Raw genomic sequence first — 21,246 nt, 5'->3', positions numbered from 1 at the left:
TGAAATGTACATACATAAGCGGGTAAGGGAAAGGACAGAAACCTGAGAAATCAAATCAGATCATCATTAAGTGACCAGATTACTTACAGACTATAGAAATGGGGCTTGGACAAAAGGGTTTGTCAGTAATGAAGGTCTGGAATAACCCATGAGTGATGAAGAACACGTTCCTTATTTAGGGCCAATAAGGCCTCTATGATCTGGCCCTGCCTTCCTCCCTGGCCTGATCCCAGGCCTCTCTCTCCCAGCTCCCTCATTCATCTTCTCACCCTCCTTCAAAAGGCCATCCACCTGACTGCTTTTCTTTTCTTTTTCTTTTTTTTAAGAGTTTATTTATTTATTTGACGGAGAGAGAGCACACAAGCAGGGGGAGCGGCAGGCAGGGGGAGAAGGAGAAGCAGGCTCCCCGAGGAGCAGGGAGCCCGATGTGGGGCTCGATCCCAGGACCCTGGGATCATGACCTGAGCCGAAGGCAGATGCTTAATGGACTGAGCCACCCAGGCGCACCCCCCCAGCACTTCTTCTTTTGAGGAGAGTTTACCTGTGTAACACCTACTCAGCCAGGTATCTGTTCAAAGACAACTTCCTCAGGGAAGGTTTCAGGGACACGGAGCTCCCCAGAGACTAGTTCCCCTCACCAGTGCTACCTCACAGAAATAGGGTATGCTCCACACAGGTCATTTTAAATGTTCTTGTAGCCACATGAAACAAAACAAGAAACAAGTGAATGAGTTAATATTCTATTTAACCCAATATACCCAGAATTTATCATCTTATTTCAACATGTAAATATAAAAATTGAGATATTTTATCTTATGCTGATGCTAAATCTTCAGAATCTGGTGTGTACTTCACACTTATAGCACATCTCAATTCAGACTAGCCTCATTTGCGGGCACCTGGGGGGCTCAGTCAATTAAGTGTCCGACTCCTGGTTTCAGCTCAGGTCATGGTCTCAGAGTCATGGGATTGAGCCCCAAGTCAAGCCTGAGTCCAGCCCCGAGTAGGGCTCCATGCTCAGCAAGGTGGCTGCTTGAGATGCTTTCCCTCTCCCTCTCCTCCTTCTGCCCCTCCCTTCCCTCTCGGTATACACTCCCTCTCTCTGAAATCAACCAATCAGTAAAATCTTAAAGAAAACCAACCAACAAGAAGACTAGCCTCATTTCGACAGCCACGTGTGACTACAGTATTGGACAACATAGCCCTATACTATTTCTCCAGAGCACTTTGTTACTATAGTGGGTTTTATTACTTGATGAATGTCTATCTCGCCGGGAATGTACGCACTATTAGGATACCCCAGTGTTCTTAGCTCAGTGTCAGAGCACTCCGTAGGTGCCACATAAATATAACTGACTGGGGGAAATGGTAGGGAGGGGTTGTTTGAGAGACAATTAATTACCTGCATCTCGGGCCTGGCCTTTCACTGGTGTTACCAAAGCAACTCCGGAGAAAAGGCAGAGTTAATCAGAACAGGGATATTATCTGGCAGACACAGCACAAAAACAAGTTCAAGAGAGGCAGAGGTACCAGTAAAAGCATATTCCAGGTGCTTAACAAGGGCTGGATAGGGAAGACGACCTCGAGGCCAACAGATGTTAAAACAACAGGGAAGGGGAGGTGGGGTGGAATTAAGACATAGGCAAGCTGTCTCTGTCAAGAAGAAGGGCACTGTAATAGAAAGTGTGGGTGGGAGAAAGCGGGAAGGACAGGGTAGGAAGCTGGGGTCAGAGAACTGGATATATAAACTCAGGATTTCTGATGTGAAAAATTTGGAGGCATGTTAAAATACAGTGGAAGTGAAGATCACTGGAGGTGAGCAAAGGTACTAGAAGTGAAAGGCATTAGCCACCCTGCTTGGAATGACTAACTCCTTGACTGAATGTCTTTTAAGATTTTCAGCTGTACAAAGGCAGGGACAGTCTTTCATGGTCCACACAGCCCAGTGTTGATCACATCAAGTATGCTTACACGAATACAATTCAAAGCTCAAACATTAAAATCATGTGGAAGAAAAGTGGCAATGGTCACAACAATGAAGATGTAAGTGAAGGACTCCAATTTATTTGTTCAATATTTATGTAGTTTGATTGAACAGTATTAAGAATTCTGAATGATGCATTAATTTTTTAGATTGGTAGCCAAACTCTTAATTTGGGGGGTGGGGGATAGGAGGGCGGAGGAAAGGGTATAAATATTTCCCAGACTTACTTTACTTTTATCTATAAAACAAAGTAATAGCCAACAGAACCTTTAGAAGCTTTATTATAGTCAAGTACACCTTATTTTTGTGAGAGATACAGGTCCTCATAACTTGGTTATAAACATTTCTTACAATGGCTCCTATTACACACTTTAGGGCAATTTGTTATTTAAAAGAACTCTAAGATTACTGTTTCAATAAAGAGAAAAAATTAAAACCTCATTTGTTTTACATATGGAAGTGGTATGCTTTTTAAGTGGACACATGACTGTTTATAGCATATTTATATATATATAAAAGCACATCTATACTTGTGTGTATATTGTATATAGCTTTACTGGCTTATTGCCTATTTCCTGCACTTTTTTTCTATTTCTCATTTCTCTTACCCAGTCCAATTTTGAGCAAAAATAATTTTTCCCCCAAATAATTTCTCCACTGAGGGATTCTGATTGTCAGAAGTAATAGTACTAAACCTCAAGGCTGGAAAGATAAAGGTGTAAGCTATGTTTAAACCCTCTGCCCAAAAGACTTCTACTATTTTTTCAGCTTTTCTAATCAAGCAAGACTTCCAGAGTTTTGCTAATAACCGAGAGGACAAAGTTATGACACAGCTATTGTCTGTTCAACTCTGAACCAAACAATAACCCTGCCTAAGTCTGTTCCTCCCACCACACCCCTCACAGCTGTCAAAGGAAAATGTGAAAAAGGAGGGAATCATGTAAATAATTACAGTAGTAGGTACTACAGTCACTGAATTGGAAGAGCCATAAATTCTATTATAGTTGCTATATCTTCCTGTGGGTACATGAAGCGCTTTAGGCTTCCTTGCTGGCTCAATTCTCTTTTGTTTTCCCTCTGACCAACGACTGTTCCAAAGATTCAGAGAAATCTGTGAGCCAAGACTGATCAAAGCCAACGGATCCATTTCATTCATTCATGCATACATTACTATTTATGATTCTAAGCACTTGGGCATTTTTCAGTGAACAAAACTGATATGATCCCTGCTCACTTGAAGCATTCTCTCTAAAGAACAGATCCTACGATACCTGCTTAAAAGCATACTAACCAGATGATAATTTATTATCATGATGTATATTATGAGCACTTGCTTTTTAAAAAATTTCCTTCAAATTTTCATTAGACTAATATGCAAAATAGCCATTTCTTTTAACTCCAACCAACCAAAAACTTACATAATCACAGATTTTTCTACTGTTTTGTACTTCCAGGGGAAGAGACATAGGAGAGGAAAACTGAAAGGGATTTTCTTTGTAAATCTCCCAGGCCCCATAATGGAGTCCTTTTGGGCCTGGCCAAGTCTTTTACAACCATAATTCGACATGCAAGATTTGCATATATATATGTGTGTGTACATACACACATATATACAACAGATATATGTATATGTGTGTGTATATATATCTACACACATATGTATGTATATATATATCTTGCATGTCAAATCATATATATTACACACACATATATACATACATATATCTTTTTTTCAACCAACACTGCTTCCTGAGTGGAACCTTCGAAACAAGACCTTTGATTCTTCTAGAAACCTTGTTGGATTTTGATACAGGAAAGTGGGCCTGGAGTGAATTTTAGCCCCATAAGCACGGAAAAGTTAAATGACACTGCAGAGTAAAAAATAATTTAATTTGGGGGGCAATCAGAAAGGAAAGAAAGAGGAGGGGGAGAAGAGCACAGAGCCAACTAGATTATGAACCCGGAGCTCCCCTGTGATGGTGGCCAAAATGCATTTTAAGGATAGAGATGCCTAATACTCAACATAAACACTGCTGGCACTGCTGTATTACAAACCTCTTCTTTGCCTCCCCTTTCCTCAAATCTTCCAAAAAGCTAACCACAGGGGCACCTGGGTGGCTCAGTCGGTTAATTGTCTGCCTTTGGCTTGGGTCATGATCCCAGGGTCCTGGGATCGAGACCCACGTCAGGCTCCCTCTTCTCCCTCTGCCCCTTCCCCTGCTTGTGTGCACTCTCTCTCTCTCTCTCAAATAAATAAATAAAATCTTAAAAAAAAAAAAAAAGCTAACAATATCCACAAAGGCTTTATACAAACTCTTTGTTTCCTCTTTTCCATTCTTTCCTAGCTCCTGCCCAGCACATCTATCCAACATCTTCATCACAGACATCTCAACCATTCATTAGCACTTCACTGGATTGGTCCAAAACTAATTATCTTCTCTTCCCCATTTCTACCTTCAGTTGCTTTTAATCACTCCTTTTCATATCTTCCAACATTCTACTAGCTCATTAATGTCATCATCACTAAAGGAACAACTAATATTTACTCAGTACTTGTAACATGCTAGGTACTCTGCCAAGGGCATTTTATGCGTAATTTCATTTGATCCTCAAACCCTACTAGACAGGTACTATGATCATTTCCTAAATATTAGGAAACCAAAGCTCAGGATGGTACTTCTACAGGTAAACAATGGAATTCAACTTTTGTACTGACTTCACAGCCAGTTTAACCAGTACACTCCAATACCTCAAGTCAAAAAACCTAGGAATCATCCTCTCATTAATCATATCTAGTCACTTACCTAGTCTAACCAAATATACCTCCTCAATGCCATATCAGCTCTACCTCCGCTGCCTTTACACAGAATAACAACCAGCATCTAGCAAGTCCTCACTATATGCCAAGCACTATTCTTTTTTGAAGATTTATTTATTTATCTGAGAAAGCGAGAGCGCGCGCGCACATGAGCAAGTTGAGAGAGGGGAAAAGGGAGAGAAAATCCTTAAGCAGACTCCCCACTAAGCACAGAGCCTGCCTCTGGGCCCCATCTCAGGACCCTGAGCAGAAACTGAGAGTCCGATGCTTAACCAACTGAGCCACCCAGGTGCCCCATGACATTCTATTTAAAATTAGCAGCTTTGGGGATGCTGGGGTGGGACAGTCGGTTGAGCATCTGGCTCTTGGTTTTGGCTCAGGTCATGATCTCAGGGTCATGAGATCTAGCCCAGCGCAAGCCTCCCTGCTCTGTTTCAAGTGGGCTTGGAATTCTCTCTCTCTCCCTCTCCCACTCCCACCTGCTCCCCACTCACCCTCTCTCTCTAAAATAAATAAAATCTTTTGAAAAAATTAAAATAAAATTAGCAGCTGTGTATCACTAAGTAGATAAAGCCCAATTTTCTTAGTTTGGCACACAAAATCCTCCATGTTTCTGTCCAAGTCAGTTCAACAAGTATTTGAGTGCCTACTGCAATCAAGGCAAAGGGCTAAGTGCTCTGAAATGAATAATACACCAACCCCTGACTACTATTCCAACCCCAAACAATGCGCCCCTCAGCCAGAGTAACTACATGTGGATCTCATAATGCAACACCCTACGTTAGTCCCTTTGCCTAGAATGTACTGCGAAAATTCCACAGCAGTTTGAAGAGTTAAGTGCCTAGATGAGGTCCTCCCTAGCAAACTCCAGGCAGAAATGCGCCCTTTTCTAAGTCCCCACAGCACTTTATTCAAATTACTTTCAGGTAGCTAATGGAACAAGTATGGATCGCTTCCAAATAAGACTATGATCACCTCTGGGGAAAGAACTGACCCTTGCCATCAATGTCTGGGCATGCAGCAGGCAACAGGCACTCTACTACATGCTGAATAAATAAATAATGAAAATGTTCTAACTTTATGAGAAGAAAGAAACAAAATACATAATTGGGAGTGTTAACACACAAGTGGGCCAAATTAAAAGTAGTGTTACTGTACTTTGGTCCTGATTTGGACTACATTTTACTCCTCTGGGAAAACTCACATGTGGGACTTGGACAAACAAAAAGGCCAAACTTTGTTTTTCATGGCTCAAAAAAGCTTGGACAGGCCAGAAAGGATACTAGATCAAACAAAGTCCATTTTCTGAACGGTTGTGGAGATGGGAATCAAACCTGTCAGAGAAAATAAAACTGATCTACTGAGATCCAACTTCATCAGCGCTGCATCACACTACATGCAAGGGAAAAAAAAAATTTTAGGGGCGCCTGGGTGGCTCAGATGGTTAAGCGTCTGCCTTCGGCTCAGGCCACGATCCCGGGGTCCTGGGATCGAGTCCCGCATCGGGCTCCCTGCTGGGCGGGGAGCCTGCTTCTCTCCCTCTGCCTCTGCCTCTCTCTCTCTCTCTCTGACTTTCATGAATAAATAAAAAAAAGAAAGAAAGAAAAAATTTTTAAATCGGTCCTGGGAAGAAAGCCAATTGACATTTAAATAAGTACTACTGCTGCAAGAACGTGAAATTCTTAAAGTGAAGGCAGTTCCTATAAACCAGGGCTCGCAACTGGTTCCTCCTGCCACTGCTTTACACTCACCTTCGTTTCTGGTTTCTGTGATTTAAGGAGAAACATCTATACAGTTAAGCCCATGCCTCAGTGTACTGTAGCCCCTGGTAGATAAGAACGTCTTGATTCCTAACCTTAACAGCGAACTGAAATATCAGAAGAAACACTACCTATGCCAAAAGTCCTTGTTTGAAACATACGGCATGGAGCTTTGAAAGCGAGTGAGGTCCTTCCTGAATGGTGCTTTGTGTGCAACTGCTTCCAAATCGAGATCCATATTTTGAAATTACCTCCTTGAAGACCTGAGATCTCCCACCTCTCCAGCCTCAAGGGAAAGGTCAGAATTCATAGGCAACAGGCTGGAACGTTGGGTATCTCCCTATTCCTTTCCTGGAGGACAAGATCCGATGTAAGGTAGCTAGTGCCGCTCTCATTTACAACACACACACAGGAAATAAGAAACTCATCCCCACCTCTTCCCTCCTGGCAAAAGCAAACGACGCAAAGAGCAGCAACACTGTGGCCGGAACCACCAAATGGTAACAGCCGGGGGCCTCCCGCCTCCCAGGCGCCTGGCCGGCGGCGGGCACCCGGCTCAGGACAGCCCGCCCCTCCCTCCCCGGACCAGCGCGGCCAGCCCCACAGCGGGGCCGGGTCTACGTCCCCCACAGTCCCGGCGAGCGAGCAGCAGAGCTGCGGGGGTCTGCCGCCTCCCCCGGCTCGGCGCTGCCCCACACCCCGCCGACGCTCGCACCTGAGGCGGCTGCCCGGGACCCGCGACAGGGCGCGGGGCCAGGCGGGCAGGGCAAAGTTACTCACTGGGAAAGCGCGGCCGCCCGGGGCGCGCACCGGCTCCCAGCGCCGCAGCCCAGCGCCAGGTCCGCTCTCCGCGGCCCGCTGAGGGAGCGGGGAGCCAGCCGGCCTCGGCTCCGCCGGGAAACGCCGCCGCCGCTGCCACCACCGCGGATCTCCTGGCAAGAAGTAAACTCCGGCCAAGACTTCACTTCTCAACCGCCCCTGCTGCCTTCCCGGGGGCGAGCGCCGGGGCCGAGCCGCCCAACCCGACACGCACCTGGGCCAACCGGCTGCAGCACAGGGCGGGGAAAGAGGCGGGCCAGAGAGCGGCTCCACCTATCCGAGAGCTCAGGGGGAGGGCCAGGCCGGGGCCGTCACTCCCGGGTTAGAGTGAGCCCACTCCGCCCCTCGCCGCCTGCCCTCCCCCACGCGATCTCGGCTGTCCCTCCCGCCCGCCTGATCCCCCCGCGCCGCAGAAGACACGCTCGAGAAGTGGATCGGCGCTCACCGCAGACCGCCGCAAGGAGAGTGGAACAGCTGGGGGAGGCAGTGAACATCTAGGGGAATCGGGTTGGGAGTAAGAGAACAGGTGGCGCAGGAAAGCAGAAATATAGGTGTGTTGGGGCGAGAGGACTCTGGGGCAAGGTGCAGGGACGGGGACTGACCCGGCTGAAAAGGGCGAGGGGAGTAGGGGGTTGAGGACGGGGGAAGGGGGTTTTTAGCGAAGAACACCTTAGGCGACGGAGAGAGGAGAGGTACGAAGGAAAAAGGAGGGCGGGGAGCGAGTCCGGGTGGTGAAAGGTTGCCGAGGCGGGGGCAGAGGCACCTGGGAACAAAGGTGAGAGGGAGGTTCCGCAGGTGGGGAGGTTTAAGCCAAAAGGGTAAAAGGAAAAGGAAGTCCAGAGCAAGGAGTACGTACGTCTTACAGGTGTAGAAAAGATTCTAGGACAGAAAGGAAGGGGGAAGAAGAGCAGTTTCCTCCAAGCTCTCGCTCTTCCCCGCAAAGATAAAAACGAAGGTTTATTTTGACCCATTTGAGGTGTGCAGCTGCAAGATCGCGGATGACAAACACAATCTTAAATTCATCCTTTTCTGTTGTGAAATTCATCAAGGTGTATTGATCAACTATAGTTTAAACCTGTCATTCCCTGAACACCCGCCCCCCCCCCGCCAGGCTTGGGGTCCCGCCAGAGTAACACCGTGCCCCATGGGTCAAGCGGCATGTCTGAAAGAGGTGTGATTCCGCCCTAAGAAGGAAAGTGATTTGGGGGCCGCAGGTAAAGCCCCGCCCCCTTCGCCATCACCTGGCGGAAGGTGCCAAGGGCTGAACGCAAGCGCCCACAGGCGGGTCTCGGCCTTGATGTGAACCGGGAGACCTACCCCACCTGTCCTGGCTAGCTCAGCAGGCGGACTGGCTCCGGGTGCTCCAGGTGAGCAAGTCCAGCCTGGCCACCGCCCTCCTCGCGCCGAGAGCCTGGCCTGTGGGCGGGGCCTCCGGGCCGAACGTACACGCCCCGCCCAGCGGCTGGGCCTCGCCGCGCCGCTGCGGCTCCTCCTTCCTCCTTCCGTCCTCGGCTCCTTCCGTCCGTCGTTCCTTCCTTCCTGCTTCGCCTGCACGTTTCGCGGTATGGGTTAGCGCCTCCGATCCGCCAGCACCACTTGAGGATCCCGGAAGCCGCCCCGCGATGGAAGAGGACCAGGAGCTGGAGAGGTAACGGCCGTGGAGGCGGGTGGGCGGTGGGGGCGGGCGGGAGGAGCAGGCCGCGCCCTGCGCCGGGAGCGGGTGGCCGAGGGGCCGGTGGCCGATCGGGGCCTCCGCCTCCGCGGCGCGGTCGGGCCCGGCCCGGCAGCGAGGGCCTGGCTGGGAGGACAGGGGAGGAGAGAGAAGTGGGCGCCTGAGCGGGGAGAAGGGGCCCCGACTGGGAAGGGAGGGGAGGACATATGGATGTATATGAGTAGAGGCGCTCCGTACAACTAGGTGTCTTGGAGGGAGCACACGTTATGAGGCCGGAGTTAAGTCCCTAAACTGCCCACCCGAGTGAGAACAGCAGGAGTAAATAAAACTAAGGTAAGACCACGCACCAGGCCTCCGATCGCCGAGTGCTGGTATTGGTGCGTTCTGTCAGGCCTAAGCCCCTGTAACTGTGGCCCAACCTAACTCTGTAGATTGCTAATAAAGCGACTCTGTGCGCTCAGTTCTTTCTCCCTCCTGCTTGATTGACACTTCTCAGAATTTCCATTCTAGTTTATCCCCTACAAATGGAAACCATAGTGGGGCCTGCGCGATGATAATCTGCAGTCCCAATTTTTCAGATTTGTTTTTTGTATGCCTTTAAATACCCTTTCATTCTCTAGCAGAGCCCACCCTATTCTAATCCTATCCCTTTCTCGTGATTCTACCGAAAGAATATTTTAGGAAACATTTAAGTTTGTGCCCTTGTGGCCATGTGGACGGTCAAATGGAGTAGGGAAAAACTGGAGGCAATAATTAAATATTTACTGATAGAATATGTGGAGGCAGGAAAATAAGGGGCTAATACAAATAATTCTATGTAATTGGAATGCATTAGAGTAATATGTTACAATTGTGATATAGTAAATGAAAAGAAAAGCTAGTTACAAAACTATATTCAGTATGATCTCATTTTTATAAAAAATATGTGTGTAGAAAAATATCTGGATTGAAGACCTCAATGGCTGAAGGCGAGAGGAAGACAGCCCTGGAAATGGTCCAGGCAGCTGGAACAGATAGACACTGTGTGACATTTGTATTGCACGAGGAGGACCATACCCTAGGAAATTCTCTTCGTTACATGATCATGAAGAACCCGGAAGTGGAATTTTGTGGTTACACTACAACCCATCCTTCAGAGAGCAAAATTAATTTACGCATTCAGACTCGAGGTGCTCTTCCAGCTGTTGAGCCATTTCAGAGAGGCTTGAATGAGCTCATGAATGTCTGCCAACATGTGCTTGACAAGTTTGAGGCCAGCATAAAGGAATATAAGGATCAAAAAGCAAGCAGAAATGAATCCACATTCTAGTCCCTTATGCACTATACGGGGAGGACTATCCTCTAGGATATTCTCTTCGTGATCTTGCAAAACCCAGAAGTAGAAGTTTGTGATTACAACACGATCTGTCCTTCAGAAAGGCGTGCTTCTAGCTATGACCCATTACAGCTGTTGGAATCCCTGCAAGAACCTTTGTACTCATCTAATAAATTCCCTCTTTTATTTAAACTAATTTGAGTGGTTTCTGTTGCTTCATCTGGAAGATTGACTGTTTCAGGGGGTTTTTGTTTGTTTTTTTTTTTTCTTTTAATTAAGCCAACAGTGAAAGTAAGAAAGCTAGGAGAAAATTAGAGGCCTAGACAAGGGCTTTGATCAAGGGAATTCAAAAGAATATGCATTCATGGCTGTGATTGGGGGAGAGGGAGAGATGCAATAGAGCATGACCCCAGATACACTGTGGTTGGTTGAAAGAAAGAAAGAAAGGTGGAAGTGGGAGGAGGATTTAGCTTCTTGCTAGATATTTTTTAGTAAATCATGAGAGAATTACATCTTTTACTACGACTGGTAGGTTGGGCAAGGGTGGGGAAGAACTTGAAAGAATTGTGAGAATTCTGGTTTCACAGGAGAGTTAGGTAGGATCTAGCTCCATCTTTGTGGTGGCATATTATAGGATAGGTGCCAGTTTACTGCTTTAATTTCAGGACACTAATAAAATATTTTGCCAGAAAGGACCTAAGTAGGTCCAGAGAGTTTATATTATAAAAGGAGAAAGCTGGCATGACCAGGTAACATCTTCAGTCCTTATGTGGGTATCTGAGTATAGCCCACGGTTACGATAAGGATGGGGAAAACGAAATTTCCGTGTTGGGAAAAGATTTTTTTTAAACTTAAAATATTAGTGAACCACTTCTGAGCTGTCTTATTAATCTCATCAACCTTGTCTTATATTTGTCCTACCCCAACTTGGCTCTTAATTCATCCTAAATCTTTTGTCAACTTTGAACCTGAGCATCCCACCCCAGCACTCTGTGCTTTGGGGCCTTTGTTTTTGCTGTTCCATATTCCTGGAACACCCTTACTCTGCTCTGCCCTAGGGTACGTAAGAACTTAAGGTCAGACTCCCACCCTAGTTTGGGCACTTGTATGTGCTTTCATTTTACTCCTGCGTTTCCCGGTCTTGGATTTACTATGCTATTGTTAGTGCTTATATTGTCTACCCACTATACTGACTTGCAGCACGATGCCTGATGGGTAGTAGACAATTAGAAAATACTAGCTAAATCCATGTCGGTAGTTATGGCATATAACCTTTTATTCACTCCAATCAGACCTCCTCCTCCTAGTCTGGCCTAGAACCTATATCTCCTGCACTCAACTTCTTTGGATAAATATATTTCTGTATTTATTGAGCACCTGGTATATACCAGGCCCTGGGATGGAACAGTATTGGATGAGACACAGGTCTTGTTCTCCTAGAGCATACATACAGGAGTGAGTTGTTTTTTTGTTTTTGTTTTTGTTTTTTTGAAACTTGGAATTCTGTGAAAACATACAGGGTCAAGATAGAAAACATGAGAGGGCAATCAGCTTGTGGTATGGAAGTCAGGGAAGCTCTTCCAAAGATTACAGGAAGAGAAGGAGCTAACTGCAAAAAGGAGAATGTGTTTTGATGGAATAGCTGTGCAAAGGTCTTGAGGCGATGGTCTGAGGAATTAAAGATACTGAAAGATTTGCTTATCTGTAGCATGGTAAGCAAGAAGGGCGTAGGCTATGGATTCGGTGAGAAGAGAGTTGGGGTGGTAAGGGGTTTGGATTTTAAGTACAGTGGGAATGACATCTGAATACTTTTGAGTACAGTGAAGGGATGAATTCGAGAGGAACTCTTAAGAGTGTCATTGGCCTGGAAGGGCAGCAAGCTAGTGATGGACAAAAGAAGGTTGATTTGAAATATATTTTAGAACTGAATTGGTACAGAATTGGTAAACCTCAGGAATTGGATATGGAAGGCGAGGAGACATGACTCCCACTTAGTTTTGGGGCCAAAGTACTGAAACAGGAAGCTTAAGGGGAAAAATAGGTTGGAAAGTGGAAAAGGTAACTGGAATCAAAAGTTCCATTTTGAATGTGGTAGACAGTGGATATGTGAGTTGGAGGCCATGCACAACATCTAAGCTATAGAGAAACTTTGTGAGTTCTTGCCATCAAAATGCTGTAAATCCATAAAAACGAGTGTGATAAAAGAAGCAGGCCCAAGACTAAGCCCTTGGAAAGCTCAGCATTAAAAGTTAGGTATAAAAGTAGCAACCAGTGAGGTGTAGAAAGTAGAGTTGTGGAAGCCAGTCCTTTCAGAGAGGGAAAAATGATGTTGAATGAGACACATGGGGACAGAAGAGTGTTGATTGGCATTAACAAGGAGGTTGTTGGGCACTGGGCATATTAGTTTAGTGCCTGAGAAGGCTAAACATGAGCACTCATTGTATAGAAAAAGGGCTTAGTTTGGGTTTTCCAATCAAGAAAATACACTGTAGGGCATTGGAGAGTTAAATGTTAGTGGGAGCAGGGATGAGGGAAGGTCAAAGTCATAGTGCTAGGATAGGGAGTGTTCTAGAGTGATTTGAAAGAGATTCTGGAAAGCCAGTGTCAGTTGCAAGGAAATTAGCACTTGAAGATGTAAGGAAGACCTAAGGGGATAGGTGGGAAAGGATCAAAAATTTCTTTGCCTCATCTAAAATTTTGCCTCTGAGTATTCCTTGTGGGGATGGTAAACAGGATTATTTAAGTGAAGTTTAATACCTCTGAACCAAGACCTTCAGGAGATGAAAGCAAAGCTTAATTAGTGGACATAGAGGTGTAGGATGATGATAGTAGACTGAAGTAATTAATAGCAGTACAGTGGGAAATGCACCCATTGGTGACTACCACCACAGCTCATGGCTTCATTGCTCTTAAAGAGGATTTATCATCACTGATAATGTGGCTTGCTGGCTTGAATCTGTTTAGAATGGCCATAAACTCAGAGGTTCATACAAAACAACTTCAGAAGACAGATGGGGGAAGGAAGAAAGTGAGGGCAGGGCAGGCAGGATAACCAAGAGTCAAGTATGAGTGGAAGGAATTTTCATGAAGTCTGTGGAACCTGAGGGAAGACTGAATTGGTCTATAAAAGGGTGAGGGACATAAATAGGAGTCAAATGTATTTATATAAACTGCAAACTTGATCAGTACCTCTGATTTGCTCTCTAATAGCTTTTCACTCTAAATAAACTAGTATTAATGATTTAAAATTAGAAATCTTGTTCAGCTGTAAAGCACTATGCCTTTGAAGAGCCAATCATTAAATAAAATGATTACATACCAAAGGCTTTTAATATATACTAATTTGAGTACTTGCGCAGCACTTTCTATTTTCAAAGCACATTACAAACTAATTATTTATAAATTGCATATAGCTGTAACATGTAAGTGCTCTAAATAGTTGGTATAACACACAGGTGCCTACAAAATCTCTTGTAGTGATTTAAAAAAAAAATGTCTACACAAAAAGTAGACCATTTAGTACCATTCTGACCAAAGAGTGTCTTGCATTTCAAGAAATAAAGCATATCAAGTTTTATGGCACACCGTTCCCCACCCTTCTTTGTCTCCTTGAAACATTAAGATTGTAGATAGTCCTCAGATCACTAGACAAGAGTCATCTTTTTGGTTAGCATAATTTAAAGTCCGAGACCATCTCTGTAACATCCCTCAGACTGGGCTCCTAGGAAGTATACCCAAATCCACCAGTCTGCTTTCAAATATTTATAAAGACCCCAAATCCAGTGCTTTTGTCCTCAGATTCTTGGGGTTTTGTTTTTGTTTTTTCTTTTTGAAACTTTGTCAACTGTCTTGGTACAATTACTGTGTGGTCTTCAATTTTTTTGAATGACTTCCTTCTGTACCTAGATTATTGGATCTCTTCACAGCAAATGTGAACCTAGTAGGAGCACAGCCCTAAGAAATGGAAAAGATAACAATACAATATGGGTCTGTCAGAAAAAGCCTTGTGCGGTTTTGGAGAGAGGGCAGACAACAGTTATACATGTGAAAAAGAAAACAAATTGTATTTATGATAAAGTGTCCTCTAACGTACAGTGTTGAGTAAGTCTCTCAGACCAGGATGGGTGAGAGATGCTTGTGAAACAAGGATTGTTCCATGAGCATCTACTCTGCCAGCCACTGTCCTAGGCACCGTAGAGAACAAATAAGATGGGTAGAGTCTGCCTTCCAGTAACTCATTGAGTATTAAAGTTGGCAGACTTGTAAAATAAATGCAGTATTCCAGGATAAATCGTTTTCTCTTTCCCAGTGTAAAGGAGCTAGTAAAGATTCCTGAGCTAGGGAATGCCCCAAAGTTTTTAATTTTTTTTTTCTTATCCCTTGCCTGTACAGAATGGATAAGTGGAAAGAAGCATTGTAAGACAGTAGTGTGTTCGGCGGCGTTGATAACAGTCCAGGTGTAATGTAAGGAGGGTGTAAGTGTAGGAATGGAGCTAGGAGGATGGATACACAAAACCGCTAAATAAGAATCAAAATACTTGGAGACAGAGTCTTTGTAGGAGTAAAGGTAAAAGAAGGATTGAAAATGGTCCCATATCCCTGTCTTTTACCCCTTTGTTTTTCCACCACTCCCTCACAATGAAAACCAGTATGGCAGGATTTACCATCTCCTCACCTCCCCAACCTGTCCTTGCTTCTCAGTGTCCATGCATGCAACCACCCTCCTCTCCTTCCCTCACCCACATCAGAATTCACAGGTTTAACAAGGCTGGGAATCCAGGGCTGCAAGTGGGAAGATGGAGGGTCAGGACACTGAGCTGGATCTTGATCTTGCCGCTGTCTGCCCTCAACCAGTTGCTCTCCTCAAAGGCAACATTTCATTCATTCATATTCATTCCATAAATATTATTGCAGGTACAATTTAGGTAGTAGGAATATAGCAGAGAACAAACTGCCCCACAAGCAGTTTATTTTCTAACAGCAGATATATAAAATACATAAATACATGATGTGATTTAAGGGTGGTGGTATAAATGGGAAGTAAAAGAAGGATGGGGATAGGAAGGGTGAGAGATTGAGTAGTTAGGGCAGGCCTTTCAGAGAAGTTGACATTTGAGCAGAGAAATAAAAGAGAGACCAAGGACATGTGAGACCATACCCAGAATTTTCTAAAAACAGATTATTCAACAATGCAAAAGCAAAATTACAAACCTTTTTTTTTAATATTTTACTTTTTTTTTTTTAAGATTTTATTTATTCATTTGAGACACAGAGATAGAGAGAGCATGAGCAGGGGGAGAGGCAGAGGGAGAGAGAGAAGCAGGCTCCCCGCTGAGGCAGGAGCCCAGTGTGGGGCTCGATCCCCGGACCCTGGGATCATGACCTGAGCTGAAGGCAGATGCTTAACCATCTGAGCCACCCAGGCGCCCCTACAAACCTTTTTAAAGGAATAAACTTTTAGCACTGTGTGTATGTGTTTGTGTGTGTGTCATTCTTAATCTGTGCCTAAAATTATATCATTTATCTTTAATCTGTGTATGTATTTATAATATATAGTAAAGAATAATTATAGTAAAGAATACCAAGTTACTGGGACAGTAGGATATTGTAAGAGTTTTAGTTTGGCTAGTATATGTAGGGGTGTTGATTTTAATGGGCACTTTTTTCTTTTTCTTTTTCCTTTTTTTTTTTTTTTTTTAAGGAAAGTATATCTTAGGAGCAGAAATTGATGCACTTGGGATCCTGAATATCTTAGCGTATGAGTTCAGAGGTTGCAGTGTTGGAATCACACTTCCTGGGTCTTGTATTGGCTGTAGAGTTTTTAGCTATGTGACCTTGGACAAGCTGTTTGACCTCTTTGTGCCTGGGCTTCCTCATCTGTAAAATTGAGATGACAATAATACTTGTCATATAGAGATATTATAACTATTAATTTAGATAATATTTTCAGAGTTCATAGGATAGTATCTGGTCCATAGAGTATGCTCTTAATCAGTGTTAGTTATTAATGTTATTATAATATCATGAATTGTGTCGAACAAGCTGGTTTCATTCATATTTCTTCCAAGTGAAAACTTGAAGGCAAAAGACCTGTTATTTTTGTTTCCTCTAGCCCAGGGCAGCACTGTAATAGAAATTTGTGGACCCCTGTATGAAAGGTTATCAGTCTGCTACAGCCATTGCTTTTAAGAATGATATTTTAAAATAACATTCCTACTTATAGAATATAGGTAAAGATCAAAGAGAAATTGATTGTGTTTCTCCTCTTTTCACAAAGAAATTAAGATGGAACATTCATAATCTTTCCTAAGCTTCAAGACAAAGGTTAAGCAGGAAGGAAAGCAAGTTCTATAGCAGATGGCCACCTGTCTTGGTGCTAGGTATCTGAATTTTGATAGGAAGCCAGGCTAAGCATAAAATTGCATGAAATAGAATATATTGATATTGTATCTAATAGTACTAATCCTTGGTAGATTCCATATTTGTTATGCAAGACATTTACTATATATCAAAGAGAAGAGCTGCCTGTGTTTTTCTAAGTTTACCAAGCCATCTGGGTCAGACCTCAAAAAAATTGTAGATAATGCCTCAACCAATTCTATTAAAAGGGTTCCACAAGAAAATCAAACTCCTAGAGCATGTAGCAGATGGAGACTGCACTATTGGCTTGAACAACAGTTTGGGGTTTGGAGTTTTTTTCTTTCTTTCTTTTTTTTCTTTTTCAAGGGTGAAAGAGGCTTTCTTTCTGGGGCCTCTTTTTCAAGGTAGTACTATATAGAGGTGAAGGATAAGGACTCTGAAGTTAGAAGCCTGGTTTAAATCTCGGCTCTACCACTTTCTAACTCATAAATACAGGATAGTGTCTTAACATTTCTGACCCTCAGTTTCCTTATCTATAAAATACCAACTTTATAGGGTTATTGTGGAGAATGAGGGAAATAAAGCACTTAGCACAATTCCTAGTGTAAATACTCAAATATTAGCTATTACTATTGTTGTTGTATTGGTCATTGTTTAAGCCAATTAGTGGTGATTAGCATAGTGGCCTTCATAGTATTGGTTGGGTCTCATTATCCGTGGGAGACCTCAAAGCTGCCTTGTACCAACTGGTCTCTGGCTTTCCACATCCATCACCTGTGACCCTCTGCCCCACTGGCCTCAGTTCTTTCATATCTACCTAGCTGGTTCCCCTTTCAGAGCCTTGGCACTTGCCCTTTACTTCCCTAGACTCCCTTCCCTAAATCTTCACATGGCCTGTCTCTTTTCAAGGTCATTTACTCAGAGAAACATCCTTGACCACTGTGTTACTTATTCATTGCTGTATAACAAATTGTCCTAAAACTTAGTGCTGAAAACAAAAAACATTTCCTACAGTTTCTGTGGGTCATGAATCTGGTTAGAGCTTAGCCAGATAAATCTGACTCACAGGCTGCAATCAAGGTGTCATCTGGCTGCAGTCCTCTCGAGGAATGGGTGGATGATTTGCTCCGAAGCTCACTCACCTGGGACTGCCTCCTGCCATGGTATCTGGCTTCCCCCAGAGCAAGTGATCCAGGAAGTAGAGAACTCAAGATGGAAACCACAGTCTTTTTATACCTTAATCTCAGAAGTGACATCTGCCATTTATTTCTGCCCTATTCTGTTTGTTAGAAGCAAGTTACTAAGTCCAGCCCACACTGAAGGTGGGATTATACAAGGGTATGAATAGCAGGAGGTAGAGATCCTTAGGACCATCCTAGAGGCTACTTAACCACAACTGCCTTCTCTAAAACAGCCTGTGCACCTGCATACAAACCTCCATCATTTTCTGTCCAGGACCTGCTTCATTCTTCATAGTACTCATCGCTACCCGACCTTGTATTGTGTATTTATCTGTTGTCTAACTCCACTTGAATATAGGCTCCCTGAGGGCAACGGCTTTGTCCTTGTTTGCCTTTGTATTCCCAGCACTTGAAATCATTCAGGCACATATAGGCATCCATTAATATTTATTCAGTAAATGAATGACCATGTATGATTGAATGTCAGTGTCCGTGTGACTGCCACAATAGGGAGGAAAAACTGCGCAGAAGGACTGAAGATTCGTAATGACATTATATTGTACGCTCATCAGCTGACATTTGCATACTCAGAGCCACTGCAGTAACAAGCCTTTAAGAAAAAAAAATTCTTAGGGCGCCTGGCTGGCTCAGTCAGTAGAGTATTGCAACTCTTGATTTCAGGGTCTTGAGTTCGAGCCCCACATTAAGCAGAGATTACTTAAAAAAGGAAGGAAGGAAAGAAGAGAGAGAAAGAGAAACAAAGAAAAGGAAAGAAAAGAAGGAAGGAAAGGGAGGGAGGAAGGAAGGAAGAAAGGAAAGAGAGAGAGAAAGAAAAAAAAGAAAAAAAGGTTCTTGAGTGAGGCAAGGAAGCATGCCTATCCTGTGACTTCGATGGGAAGAAGAGCTGAAGTGATTAACATCTTAGCCGAAATAAGGGTGGTTGTACTTTATAACCTATTTCATTTATGTCTTCTCCCTCTCCCTAAGAGCCTTTGATATTGCCAATCCTTGCCACCTTTTCCAAGCTACATTTATCTTTCTCCTATTGGTCTAAAAGAAATATCTCCCACTTGAGGGTGATCAAAGGACATTTTTATTTTGCAGTATTGGAAGGGTGGTCCTGATTATCCTTGAGATCTTGTGTCCACAGAATTCTCCTGGGGCCAAAGTTGTAGGATCATTGTTGTGGGTACTGTGAGATAGAATTCAAAGGGTTTGCTTTTAAGGTATGCTGTTTTGTTGATACCAAATACTATATCCGTTTCCTGATTGGCTGTCTGATAAACCTGTGCCCTTATTACAAATAGCATTGCTTTGGCAAAATACAGAATATGGGCATTTTTTTTTTCCAGCCACTATTTCAAGTCCTGCTATGTGCTAGGTACTAGGGGTGCAAAGATGTATCTCATTTGGTTCCTGAGCTATGTATTACTGAAGTCCTGAAGGAAAGGTATCGGTTCTTCTAATTCTTCCATCTTGTTTAAAATTGTGGCCCCTCCTCCAACACTCTGACCCTCAGCATTTTCTTTATATAGCACTTAATGCCTTATGACACATATAGAATTTACCTATATATTGCATATATTCTATATTGCCTTTTCCTCCGCGCCCCCTTACCCCAGTCACCACCACTATCACCTAAGCTCCATGAGGGCAGAGGTCTTGTCTGAATGCTCACTGCTGTATCTGTAAACCCTGGCCCATAGTGGATGCTCAAAAAACATTTATCAAATGAATAAATAGAAGATCGACTCTGTATTTTTTTTCATTGACTAGTCTAAGAGCTTAATTTTAATTTGAAAGGTTAAAATAACTATCCTATAAGCTTTGGGATTATCAGGGAGGAGACAGACAAACCTAGGAATTCATTTAGGCAAAAGATGCCCATGAACAGAGGAGGCAAAGGTAGACTGCCAAAGGGGTAGCCTGCACAGTGGGAACGAAGTGGATCTCATGAATGAATCTACCAGGTGGTAGGTGGGTCCATAAAGGTCACCTAAGCTAAAAAGAGCTGGTCGTGTTATTTATACACATCTAAGAAGGAAAGGCTTTGGATCTGGAAGGCCAAATTGGCAAGTGAGTGCATCTTACATTAATGCGAACTGACCCCCAAGGCAGCCACTGTTGGTTTCAAGAGCATATGCTCTACCTTATATACCTACTGCATGGTTTCAGATTTAGGGAGTTCACAGGTTAATATTTCCCAAAATAAAATCTAATAGGGTGAACTACGTAGGATTGCTTAGGTTTTCTTTTGCCATTGAAAATGAACTTTCCCTTACATTGATGGAAAATTGTCAGAAATCTCAGTCTCTCTATGGCCTGATAGCACGTGAAGCCTTCCAGTGTGTGTTTTCCAGTACCACCAAGCAATGAACTCCATTCCGTTTTGACACCTTCTACCTGAATACAGCATCAGAGTTCACTGGTTTGGGGCTTAAGTGCCACAGACTGTGCACCCTTGCCTCACCCCACTTGAAATGCCAATCATGAGTCCAAATTATTGCCTGTGCTTCTGACCTGCTGGCTATAAATTGGAGGCCCCTACAAATCCCTACTCAATTTGCTAGAGCAGCTCACAGAACTCAGAGAAACATTTACTTAGGTTTATCCGTTTATTACAAGGGATGTAGAGGAACAGCTAGATGAAGAGGTACCGTAGTGTAAGGTATGTGGGTCGCGTGTGGAGTTTCCATTTCCTCTCTCTCCCTGGATCTTCACATGTTCACCAGTCCGGAAGCTCTCTGAAACCTCTCCTTTGGGTATTCGAGGAGACTTCATTAGGCATGATTAAATCCTTGGCCTTTGGTGACGGCTTAATTTCCAGCTCCTCTCCCTGCCCCAGGGGTCTGGGGGTAGGACAACCAGCCCCCATTTTTAGTTGACCTAGGGGCTTTCTAAAAGTCACCTCCCTAACAAAAGACACCTTTATTGCTCTCTTCATTTAGGAAATTCCAGGGTTTTAGGGGCTCTTTGCCTGGAACAGATAAAGACCAAATATTTATTTAATATAAATCACAGTATCACAAGGCCAAAACAAAGAATAAATGGACCATTGTATAATTTGACGCCTGGTGTGCCATTTTTATTACATTAGCTCTACAATAAGATGAGGAGATTCTTGCCGTTTTCCCTTGGATCCTCATGAACAGCTCTTAATTTCTCACCACCATACTTGCTAAGTTATATATGGGATCTCAGAATCAATTTTAACTGGAACTCAGATTTCAAGTTCAGGTCGTTGACATGCCGTAACTAAAATTATTTCAGATCTGGTTTGTTTGCTTACTCTGTTCTGCATACTTACACATAAATCCTGGGGCTTGGAATACTTAAC

General features: G+C 43.7%; 3 protein-coding genes across 8 annotated transcripts in view; 2 read left to right on the top strand and 1 right to left on the bottom strand.

Moving 5' to 3' along the window:
- Positions 1 to 7,667, bottom strand: part of LNX2 (ligand of numb-protein X 2) — an 82,503-nt gene extending 74,836 nt beyond the window's left edge. For 2 of the 4 annotated variants that reach the window (XM_045869238.3, XM_045869239.3), the window contains exon 1: positions 7,343 to 7,664. The gene's annotated coding sequence lies outside the window, so the exon portion shown is untranslated. Of the gene's footprint in view, positions 1 to 541; positions 692 to 7,342 lie in introns of all 4 variants that reach the window. The other 2 variants (XM_045869237.3, XM_054506286.2) reach the window with 2 other exon arrangements.
- A 1,223-nt stretch (positions 7,668 to 8,890) lies between these two features.
- LOC123839605 (protein POLR1D-like) overlaps positions 8,891 to 21,246 on the top strand; it is a 44,882-nt gene continuing 32,526 nt past the window's right edge. Inside the window, exons 1-2 of one of the 3 annotated variants that reach the window (XM_064586270.1) lie at positions 8,891 to 9,029; positions 9,297 to 9,386. Coding sequence is in view for 1 of the 3 variants with exons in the window: in XM_045869242.3 (XP_045725198.1) it covers positions 9,004 to 9,029 (26 nt within the window). In the remaining 2 variants the exon portion in view is untranslated. The remainder of the gene's footprint in view (positions 9,030 to 9,296; positions 9,387 to 21,246) is intronic. The other 2 variants (XM_064586271.1, XM_045869242.3) reach the window with 2 other exon arrangements.
- LOC123839604 (DNA-directed RNA polymerases I and III subunit RPAC2) lies at positions 8,896 to 10,564 on the top strand. Its single transcript, XM_045869241.3, has 2 exons — positions 8,896 to 9,029; positions 9,987 to 10,564. Exons 1-2 carry the CDS (start codon positions 9,004 to 9,006, stop codon positions 10,360 to 10,362), a joined length of 402 nt encoding a protein of 133 aa, XP_045725197.1. The 5' UTR covers positions 8,896 to 9,003; the 3' UTR covers positions 10,363 to 10,564.

The sequence above is a fragment of the Mirounga angustirostris genome, unplaced genomic scaffold (genome assembly GCF_029215605.1).
Source record: "Mirounga angustirostris isolate CCGP_5_RB_7025 unplaced genomic scaffold, mMirAng1.0.hap1 SCAF_3, whole genome shotgun sequence".
Lineage (NCBI taxonomy): Eukaryota > Metazoa > Chordata > Mammalia > Carnivora > Phocidae > Mirounga > Mirounga angustirostris.
This window is presented reverse-complemented; position numbering and strand designations above follow the sequence as displayed.